General features: G+C 29.0%; 1 protein-coding gene across 1 annotated transcript; it reads left to right on the top strand.

Moving 5' to 3' along the window:
- The first annotated feature begins 9,380 nt into the window (after positions 1-9,380).
- LOC132935855 (zinc finger protein 16-like) lies at positions 9,381-16,435 on the top strand. The gene is made up of 2 exons (XM_061002492.1): positions 9,381-10,382; positions 12,207-16,435. Exons 1-2 carry the CDS (start codon positions 10,370-10,372, stop codon positions 13,919-13,921), a joined length of 1,728 nt encoding a protein of 575 aa, XP_060858475.1. The 5' UTR covers positions 9,381-10,369; the 3' UTR covers positions 13,922-16,435.
- The last annotated feature ends 2,660 nt before the right edge of the window (positions 16,436-19,095 follow it).

The raw sequence follows: 19,095 nt of genomic DNA, 5'->3' as shown, positions 1-19,095 counted from the left end.
TCGGCAGCATGGTGTCCGCGATCCACCGCAGGTAGATTGCCTACCTGATAATATACTGCTGCGAATTAGAATTTTTATTCTGGGCAACGGAAAAGTTAATATTAATTTTGAACACCATACACCGAATATTAAATAACGAATTGAACAAAGTTTGAGTCATATAGAGTTAGTACATTTAACGAGCAACGAAGTGCACGGGTTCAGCTATTATGTAACAGTCTACAGTCTCAAAACAATATGCCTATTGGCTATTGTACAAAAGAGAAGATTACAGACACAACTGCCAACTACTCAGTTCACACTTTCACAGTACACGAGAGGACAATTGACAATTAATGATAATAATTGATGAGGCAAAATCTACATCGGCCTCGATTAAAATGGCGGATAATAACTTCGCATATTATCATCAGTTAGCAATCTAGTTTATCTGTGAATGGACATGGTCTGAAGGGAAACGCAATCAGTAAAAATGTGATCACAAAATAAATTATTTAGTCATGGGTAATACGTTATTGTGTACGTGAATAATGTGTATGAATGAAATAACATATAAATTTATAAATTTATTAAAAAAGTTATATTTTGGAAGAATTATGTAATATAATAATATAAACTTATTACCTATATTAAAATATACTAAAATACTTACAATTCATGTATCAAAATGTCTATTTTTATAAAGGTGGGTAGTGCTGTAGTGGGTTTGAAGTAAAAAGTTCTATTAAATAGCATTATTTAAATATTATATTAAAAATAGTGTATTAAATTAATTTATGTATTAATAAATAACAAAATTAAAATTTGGCGTTGAAAAATTAGGTTAGGTACCTACTGGCTACTGCCTACTACATTTGTCTTCTTATTATTGAGATTAATTCAGTTAGCAATGGAAGAACTTTATCTGTGTCGTAACGTTTTTGTTTTTTTGATAGCACTTACCATTTATTTGAAGGTAATAATTAAACGAAAGAAAACCAAAATAAACATAATGTTCTCATATTAATAACTTTAATTGTATTTATGTTATCCAAATAATAAAAACGCTACGACAATGACAGGGCTGGACTACGCAGCACGGTAGGCCGCGGCCGTGAAAAAAATCTTTACTGAGATTTCAGAATAGTGAACAGATTATCTGTTTATTGCACCTCGGTACCTAATTATATTTTTTAAATGATCTCAAGGCACGACTATAGAAAATCCTATATATATTATAAATTATATTATACTGAAATCTTGTCTGAATCAGATTTTTGGCAGTAAATCTAGTATTTACCGTGCTGAATGCATGTATCGTATATACCATAAAGTGATGGTTGATTATAAACTTAATTTTTTTTAGAATTTGAACGAAACACAAATGTTGACATACCTACCCAATCATTATTTTGTACATAATCGTGATAATTGCTTGCTATGTGTATATAAACTGCTTCATTCACTTAATTTGCATTTGCCAACATATTCTAATTTATGTGCTACTAATGCCTACGATTGAATATGTTCTAACTTTATCCATAAGCCAAGCGAATTGCAAACGGGTTTTCAGTAAGTTGAAAATAATAAAAAATCGTCTTAGAGCATCAATATCGAATGATCATTAAGAGGCTTTCTTTCTTATGTCGGTTGAAAAAAAAATATTGGATCAAATATCATTGGAAGTTATTATAGAATATTCAAAATCTTCATCGTCACTTATGTCTAAATTAGTATGCTCAAAATGATTATTATCTCTTTTTTTATTTTTACTAAACTAAATACAATAAATAGTTATTAGTATATTTTCAATTTTGTGTTATAATTAGTATTATTTATAATTATGTTTTTAATATTTAATCTAGGCACGTTTAATAGTTGTTATAATCCTTTAAAAAAAGATATTTTTAGTTATTAATTCCAAATAAAATAAATTAATTCACAAAAAATAATATTGTATTTTTACTAAACTTCACTAATTCTTTGTGTATTATTTTAAAGCGTATATACTTTATAGTACAAAGTAAATTTATTTTGTATAGTATCATGGGACATGGATTATGGATAATAATCATGGTTGTTAAATATAAAGGTTATAAGAAAGTGCCCCTCTGCTCTAACCTCTTTAAATCCTACCATTTTGTGAGACAAATAAATTTAAAATTCCCCAAAAAATACATTGTGGGCCGTCTGCTTACCTAGAATAGTAGACTGGTACCCTCCCAGTCCGGGCCTGGACAAAGATAAGGTTCTTCCTTATGTGTTGTGGAATTTTAGTAATTCTACTATAAATATAGAGGGAGCATAGTTGTCCCACGCAATACAGTTTGTGCTATGTGCATTTGTAAGGCGGAGAAAATAACGCATGAAGGTGTTCACTTTTTATAAAAAACCAACTTTTATAAAAAAAAATCGTGCCTATGTATTTTTAATATTTTTAAACTGCTACTTATTAAAACAACTTATGAGGTATACTTTGTATTTTATAATTAATCTTTTTTTCTATCGACATTTATAGAAAAAAACTAAAATAAATTGAAAATTAAATCGTGTATATAAAATGATGAAATAAACTTTTGGTGAACATTTCAAGTACCTATACGATTATTCGTTTTTGAATTGAAACAAAATAATAAAATCGTTAGATGAGAAATCGATAATTAATGAGTGAATATGCCATGTCGAAAAAAATATAACATTATGTGCTAGTAAAAATTAATGTAACTTTCCGATAAACGGTTATTTTTTGTTATACCTACCTAGTTAGAAAAACTTATGACGAATCTTGTTAAATTTTTACTTTAACAGATGCTCATCTAAAAACTATGACGATTATTAGCTTTTTTTATTATCCACACCATGAACAACTTATGAGAAACCTTGTTATCAATTTTCGAGTTTTATGACTGAGTAAAAAATTATTTATCAACAATAATTGAAAAAAAAAAAACGAAAAAACATTTTTCATGCCTATACATAGCTCAAAAAGAGTCATAATTTTATCTTGTATGGAAAATGGTCATATAATTATTATATAAAAATTTAAATTAATAACTGCGATTATTCGTTATAATTGGGCAACTAATATATGTATAAACAAACAAAATTGATTTTGTCAAAAACTGATTTTGCGTAAAATTCCCGTTTTTTGTAATTTTAATTTTGTTTTTTTCTTCTTTTTTGAAAACTATATGGAACTTTTTGCCTTTGAATCCCCCCCCCCCCCCCCACTCGAGCGCCAACTAGATACACATTCCTATCAGTCATCAGATAACATGGTGAAATAGAAAATCGAAGCCATTTTCATTTTTACTGCCACAAAAGTTGATGAGAGATTAGAGAGAAACTCACATCATTATTCATTGTAAAAACAATACGCATTCATTGCTCCATTCAGATAATTAGGGAAAACGGGAATATCTATGGAATATCATTTTTGTCTTTTTCTTGTAATATTCTAATTTCATTAAATGATAAAATGTATGTAATAACCTATACAGAAACTAGGAAATTCTTCACCAAATATTTTTATTTAAGTAAACATTTAATAAGCATGATATAATTTAAAAAATTTAAAAATATTTGGGCTCTTTTTGTGTCATTGATAAACATTTGAAATTTTCAAATGTCTTTAGTTTTTTTTATTGATTATGTTTACCTGATAAAACTTTTTTTATTCATGAGTTAAAAGCTTGAAAATAATACTCTAGGTACCAGTCATAAGTATTGTTCTTACAACAATTAAACAAATATAAAAATTATATAGATAGATATTAACAATTTTTTTTATTAAGTGTTTGAAGTTTATATTCTTACAAAATGTGTAACACATTATTTTGTAGTAAACCGGCGCATGGCGGTCCTCATATTATACACCGCCGTAGGGCTGTACCTAATTATTGCTTGACGCAGCGCCGCTCTTGTTGGCTGTTGCGTTGGCAGGATGCATGCTAACTCCCTAACTCCCTGAAAATACGTCCCTGATTTCCTAATGAACCGTTCAGATTATAGAAACGAAGTCTTTTATTCGTCCTACTATGCCAACCATACGAAATATGTGTTTATGTACGATGTACCACTGAATGTCTGTGGTCGAAGATAATTTTAAATTACTTTTAAACAAACTATGACAATAATACAATAATACATACATTTAAGATTAAGACTATTAGGTTCACCAATTTAATACATAATATTATAGGTACAACTTTCAAATTTCGTTTAAACAGTGTAGGTTAATAATGCAAATTTGTTTTTTTACATAAAATAAAATATTTATAATAAGCTAACATTTAAAAAATTGTATAATGTACCCATGAAGTCTATAGATTCTTTATAAATATAAAGGCCTGTTTTATATACCAATTTTCTGACGACACTATTTTCATTGAGTTGTTCCAAATACTTTCCTGAATGTCATCACGTCGACCGATTTTTAATTTTATTGTCTGAGGGGGTGGAGAGGAGTACATTGTATTTTACAGGTTACGGTTTTTTAGCATGTCATTTAAATAATTTAACGATTTTTTCACAAATTTCTTCCAAATATTTCTCAGAGTGATATATTATTTCCAATTTTATTGTTACTTAAAAAAACAGCAAATCCTGTTGTTTAAGAAGCCTCGATTTTATTCGTCATTTGACATTTTATTAACTGAAGAATGAACTGTAATCTGTTTTTATGTTTGAAATAGTTATACCTCTAATGTCTGTTGTTACTTGTTGGCGAGAAATGTATAGAAAAGATTTATCTTGAATCTTGGTTAAAATGTACCTATTATCTTTATGACTTAAGGGGCATCACTACCACGTCTTTTTTTGTCAAAAACTACTGTTTCTAATATTTCAACGATACGTGTCGACAATTATCACGATTTTCATTCTGAAAAAATATTCGGATTGTCCATAATATATACAAGGGAACGATCGAGCCACATTTTTAATTTTTGTAGTTTAAATTGCAATAAAAATTGTAAAAAGTTGTAAAAAATTCAAAAAAATTCAGTATTTCCAACTTAAATATTTAATTAAATAAATACAATTTTAAAAATGTACTTCGATCGATCTCTCGTACATGTTGTGGAAAAAAAGAATATATTGTCAGAATTCAAATCGAGGTAATGGTTGCGACGTATTGTTTAAATTAGAATCGTATGTTTGAGTGAAAAAACAACATTTTTTTCATGATCACAATATTACATTTTTATTTTTTTAATGATTTTTTCACACTGCACAAACTTATTCTCACTCTTAGGTTATAGTAGGAAATTTGATACGCAGACCAAACCCTACGGGCTGTTATCCGTTGAATTATCAGGAGCGGCTCCAGGAGGGCCCTAGCCTCCCCCCCCTCAAGCTGTATTTCTAAACAATTTTATAAGGTTAAAAACAAAATTACAAAAAAAAATCATCGACATTTTCTGAAAATTATGACTTGGTCACCCCCTAATCATGTCTCTGGAGCCGTCCCTGTATACCTATAGTATCTACTGTATACTGTAATATCTACATTTTTTACTTTCATAAGACTGCATATAGGTGCACAGAAAGTTAGAAACGATATGTAAAAACATATAAATCCCGACTCTCTCATGATATACCTACCAAATAAATCATTTTATATTAATGGATTATATGCAAAATGTTGTTTGTAAATATAAGTAATAATACTTACTAAGTAATATTTACTTGAAATAGTTAATTTGTAAAAAAAATTGTTTATAAAAATAAAAACAATCAATTGACTAGGTACCTAATTTCTTTATAGTTTTTGTAATAAAATTTTACATCAAATAATAGTCCAAATGATAATTTTGACTGAATCTAAATGCGTCTAGACCATTACAACATTTACAAAGAAGAATGTTAGGATATGTTTATGTGAAAATACTTTAATTGGTTCAACTAAAAAGAACTTTAAGTTAATAGATGTGTTACCATTTGAGTCTGTATATAAAAAAATAGGTAGGTATACATAATTAAAAACTTTGAATCCTTTGTAGATATGAAAAAGGTACCTAATAATTTAAAGACAAAATTGGGCATTTGATGTCAGAATACTCAGAATAGAGTATTCTAGAAAAGCGTTTGGTAAAAAATTCATAGATTATCTAGGTTCAAAAAACTACAACTTAATGCCAGTAAATATAAAAAGGGACAAATTCTATACAGAAGGGTATCGGAATATCGGATAACTATAGAAATGAAAAAAAACTCAGATTTGGTTATTTTCAATACTTGAATAAATAATAAGGAATTATATTTGTATAATTGTATAGATTGATTATTCAGTTCTTGTCCGCTTTTCTTAATTATAATTAAATTATTCATACTAAGTTATATACTTATATAACTCTGCCACCACCACAAACATGTGGTAAATATTTAATTTTTTGTTTAAAAAAAATTTTTTTTTTTTAAGTAGTATAATAATAAATAATATAAACATTTTTTAATTTTAATAGATACATTTTTTTTTATTTTGAAGTTAACTCAATTATTGTTTTATAATATACAATAAAATATATCATCCTGAAATTCTTTTTTTGCACTGCACAAAGTAACAATATTCACCGCACAAAATGTGTCTCACTGCTCACTAAAAAAAAAACCCTGACACTCACTAATAATCATTTACGACTAACACATAGATCTCAGGTGGCGACAACGATATTATAAATTGCCTAAATGATTCTCCTTAAATCAATGCCATAGCGAGGCCCCTTAATCTATTATCGAGTAACGCCGATATACATATACGCACCGCATTTTAGGTGTGTAGGTGTGTTCATTTTGTTACCGGACGAAGTCGGGTGATACAGCTAGTATTATGTAAAAATATAAACCCAAATCGTTATCGAACTGGCTTCCAGATCCACCGCTGCGATAAGATAAGACCATAGAACAATCATTGACAATCTGACGACGCGATGCATAAAACCGTTCGATGAACGATGCCCGGTCTCTTATAAAACAATAGGCACATTCGCAAAACTGATAATTATGTTGGCGTCTCAGCTCTTCAGAGCGCAGGCCTCAGACTAACCGTGTTCAGTGTTCACCGTGTTAAAACGTAATATATTTATTTAATTGATTTATTATCTATAATTATTGATTTGCAATGTTTCATTTGAAGAAGAAAGTGTGCAAGAGGCAAAATCTCGGTAAATATTTTTTTAACATTGACTTGATCAGAAATGTATATTACAATTAGTATTATGCAAATTTTCTATATTTTCAATAAAACGTATTTTATAATCGTTAGCTTATTAATAAATATAAAGTAATATTTTGTAAATTGTTACAATACTACAATAAACAAATAATATATATGTTGTATTAATATTGAATATAAATCACTATAACTCTGTAATGAAAAAAAAATTATTCCAGTAAAAGATCCTCACCAAGAATATATAGCTTCCCCCTCATATTATATATGTAATCCGGCCCTAGGTGGAGTTTACGGTCGTTTCGAAGGGAAATGCTAGCGGGACCCCATCTAAATTACAGAGAAAATGTTTTGATGGTGCCACAACTCTCGGATAAGTTTTGCACGAGGCCCTTTTTATGTTTTAGCCGATTTTATTTTTTAATCTCAAATCTGCTACTCCTATTGAAAGCACTGTTTACTACTGTATTTATATTTGGTACTAGCGTTGTAAATTATTGTACTTAATGAATAATAGCAATTTTAGAAATAAAATTAAGTAGGTAGGTATGTCGTAAGTATATCGTAAATGGGATTATGATATTATATTGTTGTTGTACAGTACCTATGTAGATACATATACATGCATACAAATTACAAATGTGAAATGATTGTAATATTATACAGGAATGATAGATAATAACTAGTATGAACATATTGAGTACGTGCGTCCACGTCTTTCTGTTTGACAGATAAGACGTAAGAATAAACAAATAACAATAATAGCTCGTACTTAAAAATATCTATTGTACCTAATAATAGTGTTCCTTCAAACAACACACACGCCCAAGTGTCTATATATTCTAAATTCCAACTATTAATTTATTGAGAATGTCAGTGCACCATTTCTCTCTCTGACTCACTTGCAATATATAAAATTTACGTTTAGCAAAATCAACCCTGGTTGCTATTGGTTATATTATAGGAGAAATAATTAGTAGAAATTAGTATTATAGTGCCGCATTAGACATTTTGCGCCCCGGTGTAAAAAAAAATTGACGCGGTGCCTGTCCACGGGAAATATGGGAAATAAATCCTCATGATTTTTTTAGATTTTGAGTAAAGAAAATAATCTACCTATTGGTTTTAAAATAATGACGTGTGCTTTTTTTCAATATTGTTTAATTGTTTAAGTTAAGAGGATGCTACCATCCGCATGTGTTGTCGCCGTCTTACAAATGTACAACTTAGCAAAAACTGTTTTGCGCGGTAAAGAACCGAGACGGTTACAGTTATAACTAGGAAACGATATTTTCACCACATAAAAAGGAGAACTTTGGCTGTGCAACGTTGTTTTTATTTTTTTGATATCACTTATATGAAAAAAGTTCTTACTGTTTCAAAAACCATTATAGTTTGTGTTTTTCAAATTTGTACCTACATACATCATACGTGGTTTTCCGATAGAAACTCTTGGATTATCTATTTATAATTCTAATTTAGTTGATTTCTAATTGTTAATATTATGTTTGACGACTGTCGTGTTCAGTGTAATTTATTGTTTCAATGCTTGACGCTGTCAGGAACCTGCACGGAAAGATCCTTTCCTGTTGGACCTTTACGTTACGACAGCTTAAAATCTAGCGAGTACACACAAGGTCGTTAGTGAGGATGATGGATACGGATCACTTATCATTTTATGTCTTGTTTTGGTCTCGCTCTTATGCACATAATCCATTTAATAATAGACCGGCCCTCTTCACGTTTCCACCGGAGTGGGTTGCAGAGTTACTCTGATACGGTAAGAAATTATATATATATTAATATTTAATATTATATACATATTCATATTTCATACTAAACATTTATATTAAATGGGCTGAATCACTGCGCCATATCGGCCCACGACTATCAAATGTATCAATCATCAATGTATGTATTTGGTATAAAATGGGCCGGTCAATAAGTAAAAGGTATATGCTTATGTATACGGCATATCCATCGGGGCATTTCTATAGATAAAATATACCTACCTAATAGATCGATTAGGTCGATCATGAATTGGATTTTATATTGTAATTTTTTAGCTGTTCATATTTTGACGTTTTTTATCTTTTGACTTAAGTACTATTTTGTATAATCTGTACACTTGTTACTTTTAAAATTAAAACACTTGTAAGTTTAATAAAAAGTAAAGTTTAGTGTGATAGATTAAACATTTTTATACGTACATATATTTTTACAATTGTCACAATTAAGTACCTATCTAGTTGATGAGATTAATGGCTAATGCGTAATGTGAGTTATGACAAAAGAAATCTGTGATGTTTATATGCCCTCCCCCCACAAAAAGGGAAATCAAACTCTAGAACCGCCACAGGAAACGAAAAAAAAACAATCTTGAAATTACCGAATACCGAGTCGCCGAGAACAGCGAAAAATAATAACCACGACGACGTCGATAACGAACAATAGGCGATAAGCGGCGACAGCCGACAAGTGGCGATCAGACATCAGCTGCTGCTGCTGCGGTCGGAACGGGCATTACGCGCGCGCGGTCTCGATCCGAACGTTATCTGCCGATTCGCAGTATGAGTAGAAGAGAGGAAAAAAAATAACGACGGAACAAAACAAAAACAATGCACCACCGTCCACCGCCGCCGCCGTCGCCGCCGCCGCCGCTGCCTGTTACTCAAGGGCGCATTTGATAACAATGCGAAATCGTCTGCGTTTCTCTCGCACGGTTCCGTCGTCGGCGAATCACACGGTGCCAGTCGGAGAATCGTTTGCCGCGGACCAGAGCCACGACTGTCGCCGCCGACGGCCATCGCGAGGTGCAAACTGAGGTGCCTGAAAGAAAATTGCCGCACGATAACGCGTGTGTTACCGGTTGCGCCGCGGCGATAGCAACAGCAACAGCAACGGCAGCGCCAACAACAGCGACAACAACAGCAACAGCATCAGCGACAGCAGCAACAGACTACGGCGCCCGTGTGGTGGTCGCGAACTCCTCCGCCGCCACACCCGTCCGACGGTTATATCCGGCCGCACGTCGTTCATTTAGTCTAACCTAACCTCCCCGTGGTTGTCCGGGTACGTGTTCACCACCCATATCGTTTGATAGCTAGTCGTTCCGCTCGCACGGAACCGTTTGGATACCACATCCATCTACACAACGTCCATTGGTCCACAAACCGACAGGGAAACGCACTGCCAAAACACAAGGAATATGCCTTCGGTATGGGATCCAAAGGTGTGTAATACCAGCTTGCTTATGATTGTTACTTTAAAAATATTTTGGTTTTGTCACAGTAAGCAAAGTTTGTAATGCTAGTTAACATAGTTCCATCAACAGCCATTACTTGTTTAAGTTAGGTATTATTGTGGATTAAAAGATTTAATGTTTTACCTAGCCAGAGACATTGTCTTAGTTGAATTCAATCAGAGCACCTAAATCGTTATTATCATAAGATAACATATTATTATTGGCTATTTATTGATTAAAATATCTCTTAAATAATGTTTAATTTTTTTAATGAAGTTTGTACTAGAGATATTTACGACCTACTTATTGTTATGATATTTTTTTTTACATTATGTGTCCAATGTTTTGATCATTTTTTAATGGTTCTATTGTGTCAAAGGTAAATCCAATAACTTTAAGTGACGTCTACTTGTACAATTGTACATGATAGTTTGAATATGGATTAAACATGCTTTTTAAAATAAGGCATTGCATAAACACAAATTTAATATCCTAAAATTAATTCCATGTAACAACTTATTACTCTTGTATTTAATTGACCCTATATTAGGCAAGGCACAAACCCAAGATTTTTTAGCACTATATTAACTGTTAATTTTTAAATTTGTGGATTTTTGATTGTTGGATGTAAATTATGCTTTATCTGAGATATAATTAAGTATCAGTACAGAGCATGTTTTGTTTGTTGTGTGCTCTTTAAATTTAGATAGGCATTCTCAGGTGTCTAAATAGGCTTAGTACATTTATCGGTACTTTCCTGTTATACGAGACTACGGCTGTTATCGCGACTACCACCCAAAACTACCTCCGTTATCACGACTACCGCTCTTATTTTGTGAAACATCACAATCTTGTTATCTAAGACTACCAAAATGGTACTTTCCTATTATACGAGACTACCTTATTTTTCTTGCCTTTGATATATTTCTTAATAATATGTATTGTAGGGATGGCCAGAATGAAATAAAGAAAAAATTTAAATACATAGTAATTATTTGTAATGTATTTTCACGGTACATGCCAAATTTGCCGTGGCAAACACCAATAACAAAAACTAATAATATACGTAATGATAGATATTTAATATAATAAATATAATCGCAGCTTATGGATATTGTTCAGCTAAGATAGGTAGTCGCGATAACGGAGGTAGTCTTTGGTGGTAGTCATGATGATAGTACCCATTTATACAGATGTAAAAGGTTTCTTATTTAATTTCTGTTAAATAGAATTAGAATAATTGATTTAATTTTGAATACAGTTTTGTTATGAGTAACAATTATTTGCATAGGAAAATAAAGTGAATTTATCATAAAATAATATAAAAATTAAATGTATACAAATCTATTATTCCGAATTATTATTTACTAGAACTAAATACTTGTTTATAATATTAATTATCTGAATTTGTATTCTATTTAAATATTATAGAATTTTTTCATCCTTTAAAATGATCTAAAAATATAAATCAATATAAAAAAGTGTTCTCAACAACAGTCATAAAAAAGAGATTACAACTAAAAATAATTAATATATAACTATGATAAAAATTGTCTGTGTATTTAAATTATGATGGCTTAAGGTTTTTGTGTTACACATTTTATTTTATAATAATTGTCTATGTGAATAACTATTATACTTTCTTAGTAAACAATTATAAAATAGTAAAACACGAGTCAATATACTGACTATTTTTATTTTACAGATTGTAAAGTTGAAACTATAATACCTAATTATTTGTCTATAATATATTAAGAATTATTTGATTCATTTATAGGACCATGTAAGTTGACAGTCTATTTTTTTTTACAGACTGTCAATGGCCAAAAAATGAATCCAATGTCCAGATATCACCAGGTCGCCAATTGCGATCACATGTTTTTCAATTATGTCCAAATTGTAATCAACCTATTCAAGGTAAGACTGGGCAACAAAATGTTTGTGTGTGTTTGTCTTCCACCCCAACTACAACGAGCGATCCTGCTTTTGCTAACCAATCAAAAAAAAGGAACAGAAAAACTTTACAATTACCAGCCACATGTAAACGTCAGCTGTTTGATGAATGTTATGAACAACCTGAAAGCACGGTGAGTATAGCCGATACCCAAAAACTAACAGTGGCTGAGAGTACGGAAAGTGGTGAGAGTTCAAGTACTTCTATACAACAATTGCAACAACAACAACAACCTGGAGTCAATCAGATGTTGAGAGGTCGACACATATGTCAAGTGTGTTTTAAGTCGTTTACTAGTCCATGTAAATTGACACAACATTCTTATTCACATACTGGTGAAAAACCATTTGTATGCAAACATTGTTCAAAAGCATTTTCTTCAAAATTCAAACTAGTTCGTCATGTATTAATACATTCTGACCAACGTCAATATCATTGTACAATTTGTGATCGAACATTTCACAGGAAAGACCATTTGAAAAATCATGCCAAAGTACATAATCCCATTAAACGGACTTTACAATGTGATCGCCCTGGTTGCTCAAAAGAGTACAGTTCAGTGCTTAGTTACCGTAAACACATAGCTGTACATTCCGTAGAAGAAGGATTCCTCGACTGTAAGATTTGTAGTAAAGTATTTGAATCCAAAGATGAACTCATGTACCATTTGAAAATACATTCAGGATCGAGGGTAATAAAGACTCCAGCTGATAAGAAATATCGATGCAACTTTTGTGACCGTAGTTTTTACACTGGTAAGGATGTTCGTCGACATATGGTTGTGCATACTGGTCTGCGAGATTTCCTATGTCAATTTTGCCCCCAACGATTTGGTCGTAAAGATCATCTTACTCGGCACATAAAAAAGAGTCACAACATCAATGCGAGTAAAAAATCTAAACCAAAAAAACCAACTGAACTGTACAAAAGTAAATCGGTTGAAGCAGTTTATCTTGAAACATGTGGTCAGCCATATAAGTTAGAAAGGAAAGTAGCAGAAACAGTTACTAGTGGAGATTTCATAAAACAAGAAAATTCAACAGTTTCTAGTGGAGATTTCATAAAACAAGAAAATCCTTCTACAATGTCAGAAATAGAAATGTTCCATTCGTCTAATATAACTAGTTTTAATTATAGTGAAAATAATAGTGAGACAGTTATTCAAACTGTTGGATCATCCAGTGAAGTAAATTTACCAGTTATAAGCTATGAACCTCAAGCGTCATATCCAGTCGATGAACTGAAAGTATTTGATACCACCTTGACCAACCAGCTAGCAGACAATTACGAAGAGTCAACCAATCCTGAAATGCCTGGATTATCTCAATTGATTACTTTGATACCATCATCTTCAACACTAACTAACATCGAGCCTAATCTTTCAATACTGACAAGTCACGAACCAACTAATTTGCCTACTCAACATGTAGTTGTACATGAGCCGACACAACTTCATGTTGGTGAATACCTTACGTCTTCATCAGAAATACTGTCCGCTCTTTTACGACAAACTTCTGAAACAGGTACTACACCGTTACCAGGGTTCAATCAAGTTTTTCATCAACAACAATAATAGTTCCATTAAAGAAATATTATGTATATATTATTTATGTATATACATATTTATCTAGTCAGTCATCCATAGTAGTTCATTTACATTTACCTTTTCAGATTATATATTTACTTTAGGTACACAAACCTTATTAAAAATAAATTATTTTTGACTAAATATTTAAAACTACAATTGCGCTTTATACCTTTACTGACTTACTACAGTAACATAATATATATATATTATACATATTATATTATTTCATGTCAGATATTTTTGTAGATTGAATGATATCACTTGTCATTTGTTAATATGCTGTCTACAACCAATACGTAGTGTAAAGTCAAAATATATATATTACAATATATAATCTAGTCTTCAAACAATGCATACTATGTTAGCGTTATGTTTCAATAGTTTCAGTGTGTTATTTTTTTACAAAGAATTGTTAATATAATTTTATTACATATTATATTTATTTATATATAACATATACAAATAAATAATTATGTGGTTTGTTAAATAATTTTATGTTTTATTTAATCTTTTGTAAATGATGTTTATTATAATTTACGGATATAAGATTAAGATTGCCGTTGTCAATATTATACCAAATCATGTTCTGAAGAAGAATGACCCGGCCAATAAACCATTTTAGTTTTTAAACTTTTATGGGCATGTTATTATTATTATTATTATTATTTTTTTTTGGGATAATATTAAAAAGGAAATACTATGTTTTTGTTTTCAGATTGTAAATTTGATTTTATATTTTGTGTGTATGTTATAACAGGGACCAAAACCAGTACTCATAAGTTCCTAGTGCTACACATCTAATTGTTGTAAATAACATATAAATAGTAGTGGTATAATGTATGTTATTGCACAATGCTATAATAAACTTGTTACAACCGTGACTGCAAGTGTTTGTAAACATACAGAATATATAAACATGTATTTTTTTTTATGTATTAATAGTGTACCTGCTATATGTTGATTAAGACAGAACCATAAGATAATAATTTTAAATTTAATTTGTATAATCCGTTTATTAATATTGATTTAGCCATATATTTTCTTGCCGTGTAAAAAGATCTAAATCTTGTAATTGATATAAGAGCTACACATTTTTTTTTTTTTTTACTATTTTGTCTAATTGTTTTATACCAAGTTTTTATAAATTTGATACAAAAGTAGCAATCTAATTTTATACTATGTATTATAAATCTGTTATTGAAATTTGTTCTACAGATTATTTGACATTTAATAACTAATTTGGTATTGCTGTGAAAGAAATGACCTGTAATTTTGAGCTGTGTCAAATTTTTTAATTAATTCCATGTGTTCATTAACGCTTACAAAACAATATATAAATCATTATTATTTATATAATATTAATGTTTACCTAACCTTTATGTTGTTCATAAGAGTACAACCGTTACCGTTGTTACCAAAACTATTTTTATATGTCTATACTCTATACAAATATAATGTTTATGCGTGTTTCATAATAATAATAAAATAATAATAGTTGGTTAAGAATTTTATTCTCTAATATTTTTTCTATGTTTTATTTGTTATTACTTACAAGTTGTGGTAAATCATAGAGCTTATTCATTTTTAAGGCAGTTATTATATTATTTTTGTTATTTATAGATATATTTTTTACTATTAGATGTGTCTTTGTTTTCAATCATGATTGCGGCCTGTATAACAATACTTTTTTGACAATAATCACTTATTATTGAAAGTTGTTTATTAAAACATATCTATTGTTTCAGTATTCCGGTTCACAAAATATTTTGAATTTTCATTTAAACTTTTGTATTTAAGTCTTAATCTTATAAATAGGTTCTGGTACTTACATAATGAATTGTGATTTACTACAATGCAAAATTATTACCAAAATTGTGACAATATTTATTATCTAGTAATATTGTAATTTTATATTGTTGAACTAGAGTCTAGAAGTAACAATTATTCATTTTTTTAAATACATAAAAGACATGTACCTTATTTTATACATTAATTTGTCTGTAAGGTTTATTTTATTAATATAATTATAATTTGTTTTTTTATTTTTTGTAAGTTTAAGGAAAGCGTTTCTGTGATATTATTGTTACAATAGTTAAGTACAAACATTATAATTTGTTATGTTTTATGATTAACAGCTTTGGTTAGAGTTTGATGGTTCATTTATTATTATAATTATTATTATTATTATTATATTATCATTATTTTATTAATATGTATTTTTATTTGATTTATATACACATACTTATATATTTTGTAAATATAAACAGAAATTGGTTAAACATTTTATTATTCACAGGGAACTCGTGTAGCGCAATCAATACTTAAACGTTCTTTTCATAAAATATAGTTTAATAATTCTGTTGACTGTCATTGCTTTTTACTTAAATTTAATGTAAATATATTTTTATGTTCCATTAATAATCTTTTTAATTCATTTTAAATTGTAATCTACAGAACAATTTAGCATCGCCCTAAGTTTAAATGTTATTTTTATCAGTTATTTAAAAATAAAATGCTAATTTATCAGTTTTTTTGATTTTTATAAGTCATTGTTTTTAAAACAAACATTTTTATTTAAACTTTACTGAAAACTGAGTGCAAATTGACCAAAATATTTGGAAGAAAAATAGTTAAGTCAGAAATTCAATACTAAAACTAATTTATTTATGATTATTTAAAATATTTATGATTTGTCTAAATCTATCAATCAATCTTGAAGATATTTTGAGTTATTGATGAAAGTCCATAAAAAATATTCACCTATTAGTAAAACTTTCAGTATTATTCAAAATTGGTTCAATGATGTGGTTTTTTTTGTACCCTTAACTTTGGATGTAGTAAAAATGTTCCGATTTTCTATAATCTTTTTAAGCTATTTATAGCCTTGAAACATTTTTTGAATACTGTACAATGTACATTTTTTTAAAATAATTTTCCATAAAAACTTTCATTTAGTAAAAAAGTTTTATAATTTAACACAAGGGTCCTCAGTCTTCACAAGATGATTTTTGCTTTAATAACTGTTCAAAAATATATAAGAAACAGTCATGATTAATTTTTATATGTATTTAAAGGGCAACACTTAGGCAATTTCTAATTTTGTCATAGCCGCCCAGGATCTATGTGTTAGTTGTAAATGATTATAATTCAATTATTGGTGCGAGTGAAGTTATTAAATGCGGGTATCGACGGAAACTTCTCGTACGCACATGCCCATGTCAATAAATCGATAACCATATAAATTTCACTACCTACATACATTTTACGAAAACATACATTTGTTTTGACAAAATTCTAGTTAGTTAACGTTGTCATTTTGAAAAGGTCTGAAAACTTACCCTAATACTCAATGAATTAGACGTTTTACATAAAAATTGATAATTAAAAATATGTTTGGTTGTGTGTTAAATTTACTATTCTATATTATGAATTATTATAAACCTGCATAGATTTCTGTAAATTACGTTTTACTTATTTAGTCCAACTTGGGCCACTGTTATAGTGTTATTCAACTCTGGGTTTTTTATGTTATTTACATACCATACCTATTTATTTAATTGGTAAACAAGAAAGTTACCTACCTATTATTTAATACCTGATAAGAATGTTATTATTTTTTTACTTTTATTATAATACTTATTTAATTGGTCAACAAGAATGTTTTAATTTTTTTATATGGTAATATATACTGAATACTCATCAGGTACAAAATACATTTGTTAAATTCAGAACATTGTCTAGTATTTTTTAAAAATTTAATATACTGCCCCAAGTTTGTTCAAGTAATAGATAAAATAGGTTTTTCATAAGGAAAACATTAATGCCCCATGTTGACGAAATTCAGTACAACATGGGCCAAGCAGTAAAATAAAAAAAACCTTAAAAGGAATAATTTGTATGGTTCAAATGCAACAGAAATCAATAAATCAAAACTTTACTAAATAAAAGTGTTGCATTGAAAATATGTCTAGATTAATTAATCTTAAAGTTATTTACAATAGATTTTCAAAACTGTTCGTCCATTTAACGGCGCATGATACAATTTTCAATATATTTTGACTTTTTGTGCAATTTATATACGATATACATTTTTATAATTTCGTAAATTATTTTTAAGTTAAAAATTCATAAAAGTTTTTCTTTTTATAGATAACATTAGACATTTTAATAGAAGATTCCAAACAAGTTTTTCACCTTTTTCAAAAAAAATTTAACCTTACCTAATAAGTAATGATTGTTTTCATTTCAGTGGCGGTTATACATGCTGTTCAAGGGAGGGGCGAAAATAAAACCAACCTTCTCCCCTCCCCCTTATAGCATTTTTATATATATATAGTATATACATATAATATAAAATATACACACGGATTATAAGTAGGTATAAAATATAAGTGTATAATAATGTTTATATATTAATGATATTAAGTTATTAAAAAACTTTAACATAATGTTGAAAAAAAAAAGATTTAAATGTATTGATTTATAAAATATAATTATAAAAAAAGCATATGCATTAAAAAAAAAAAATATATTAATCAAGCAATTTCTTAAAAGCATTCAACTATGCAAAACTATTGCATATTTTTAATGAAAAGTAATATAAAGTAATATTATGAAAAGCGTAAGCAAAGAAAATTAAGTAGGTACTTATTTTTCCATAATATAAACAAATAATAATTTTAGTAGAGTGAAGTAAACAAGAAAATTAAATTTTTTAATCATTTGTATTGTATACCACTATACATTTAGTAAATATTAAATTAAATATAGTAATATATACTAATATACCTTGAAATTTGAGTTTTTTTTTAAAATGTTTATTGAGCAATACCTAATACTCAAAAGTTAAACGATTTATACATTACTTATAATAGGTACCTTCTAAGCGTAGAAAAGCTTCATTCTACACTTCTACTGAATACTATGTTAAAATATTATCCGTGGTTAAAACAAAAAAATATTTTGTTATCAAATCATAAAATTTAAAAATTTGTCGATAGGTATTTTTAGGTCAGCGATATAAGAAGTTTAAAAAAAAAACCAAATCTCAAGGGGGGGTTCCACTTTTTGCCCCCCCTCTTATAACCACCACTGATTCACTTTTCCTAATATACCTAATTGGTTTTATTTAAGGGTTATGCATAGTACTTACATACAAT

Source organism: Metopolophium dirhodum, chromosome 1 (assembly GCF_019925205.1).
Source record: "Metopolophium dirhodum isolate CAU chromosome 1, ASM1992520v1, whole genome shotgun sequence".
NCBI classification, from domain to species: Eukaryota; Metazoa; Arthropoda; class Insecta; order Hemiptera; family Aphididae; genus Metopolophium; species Metopolophium dirhodum.
The sequence above is the reverse complement of the archived record's forward strand: the minus strand, read 5'-3'. Positions and strand labels throughout refer to the sequence as shown.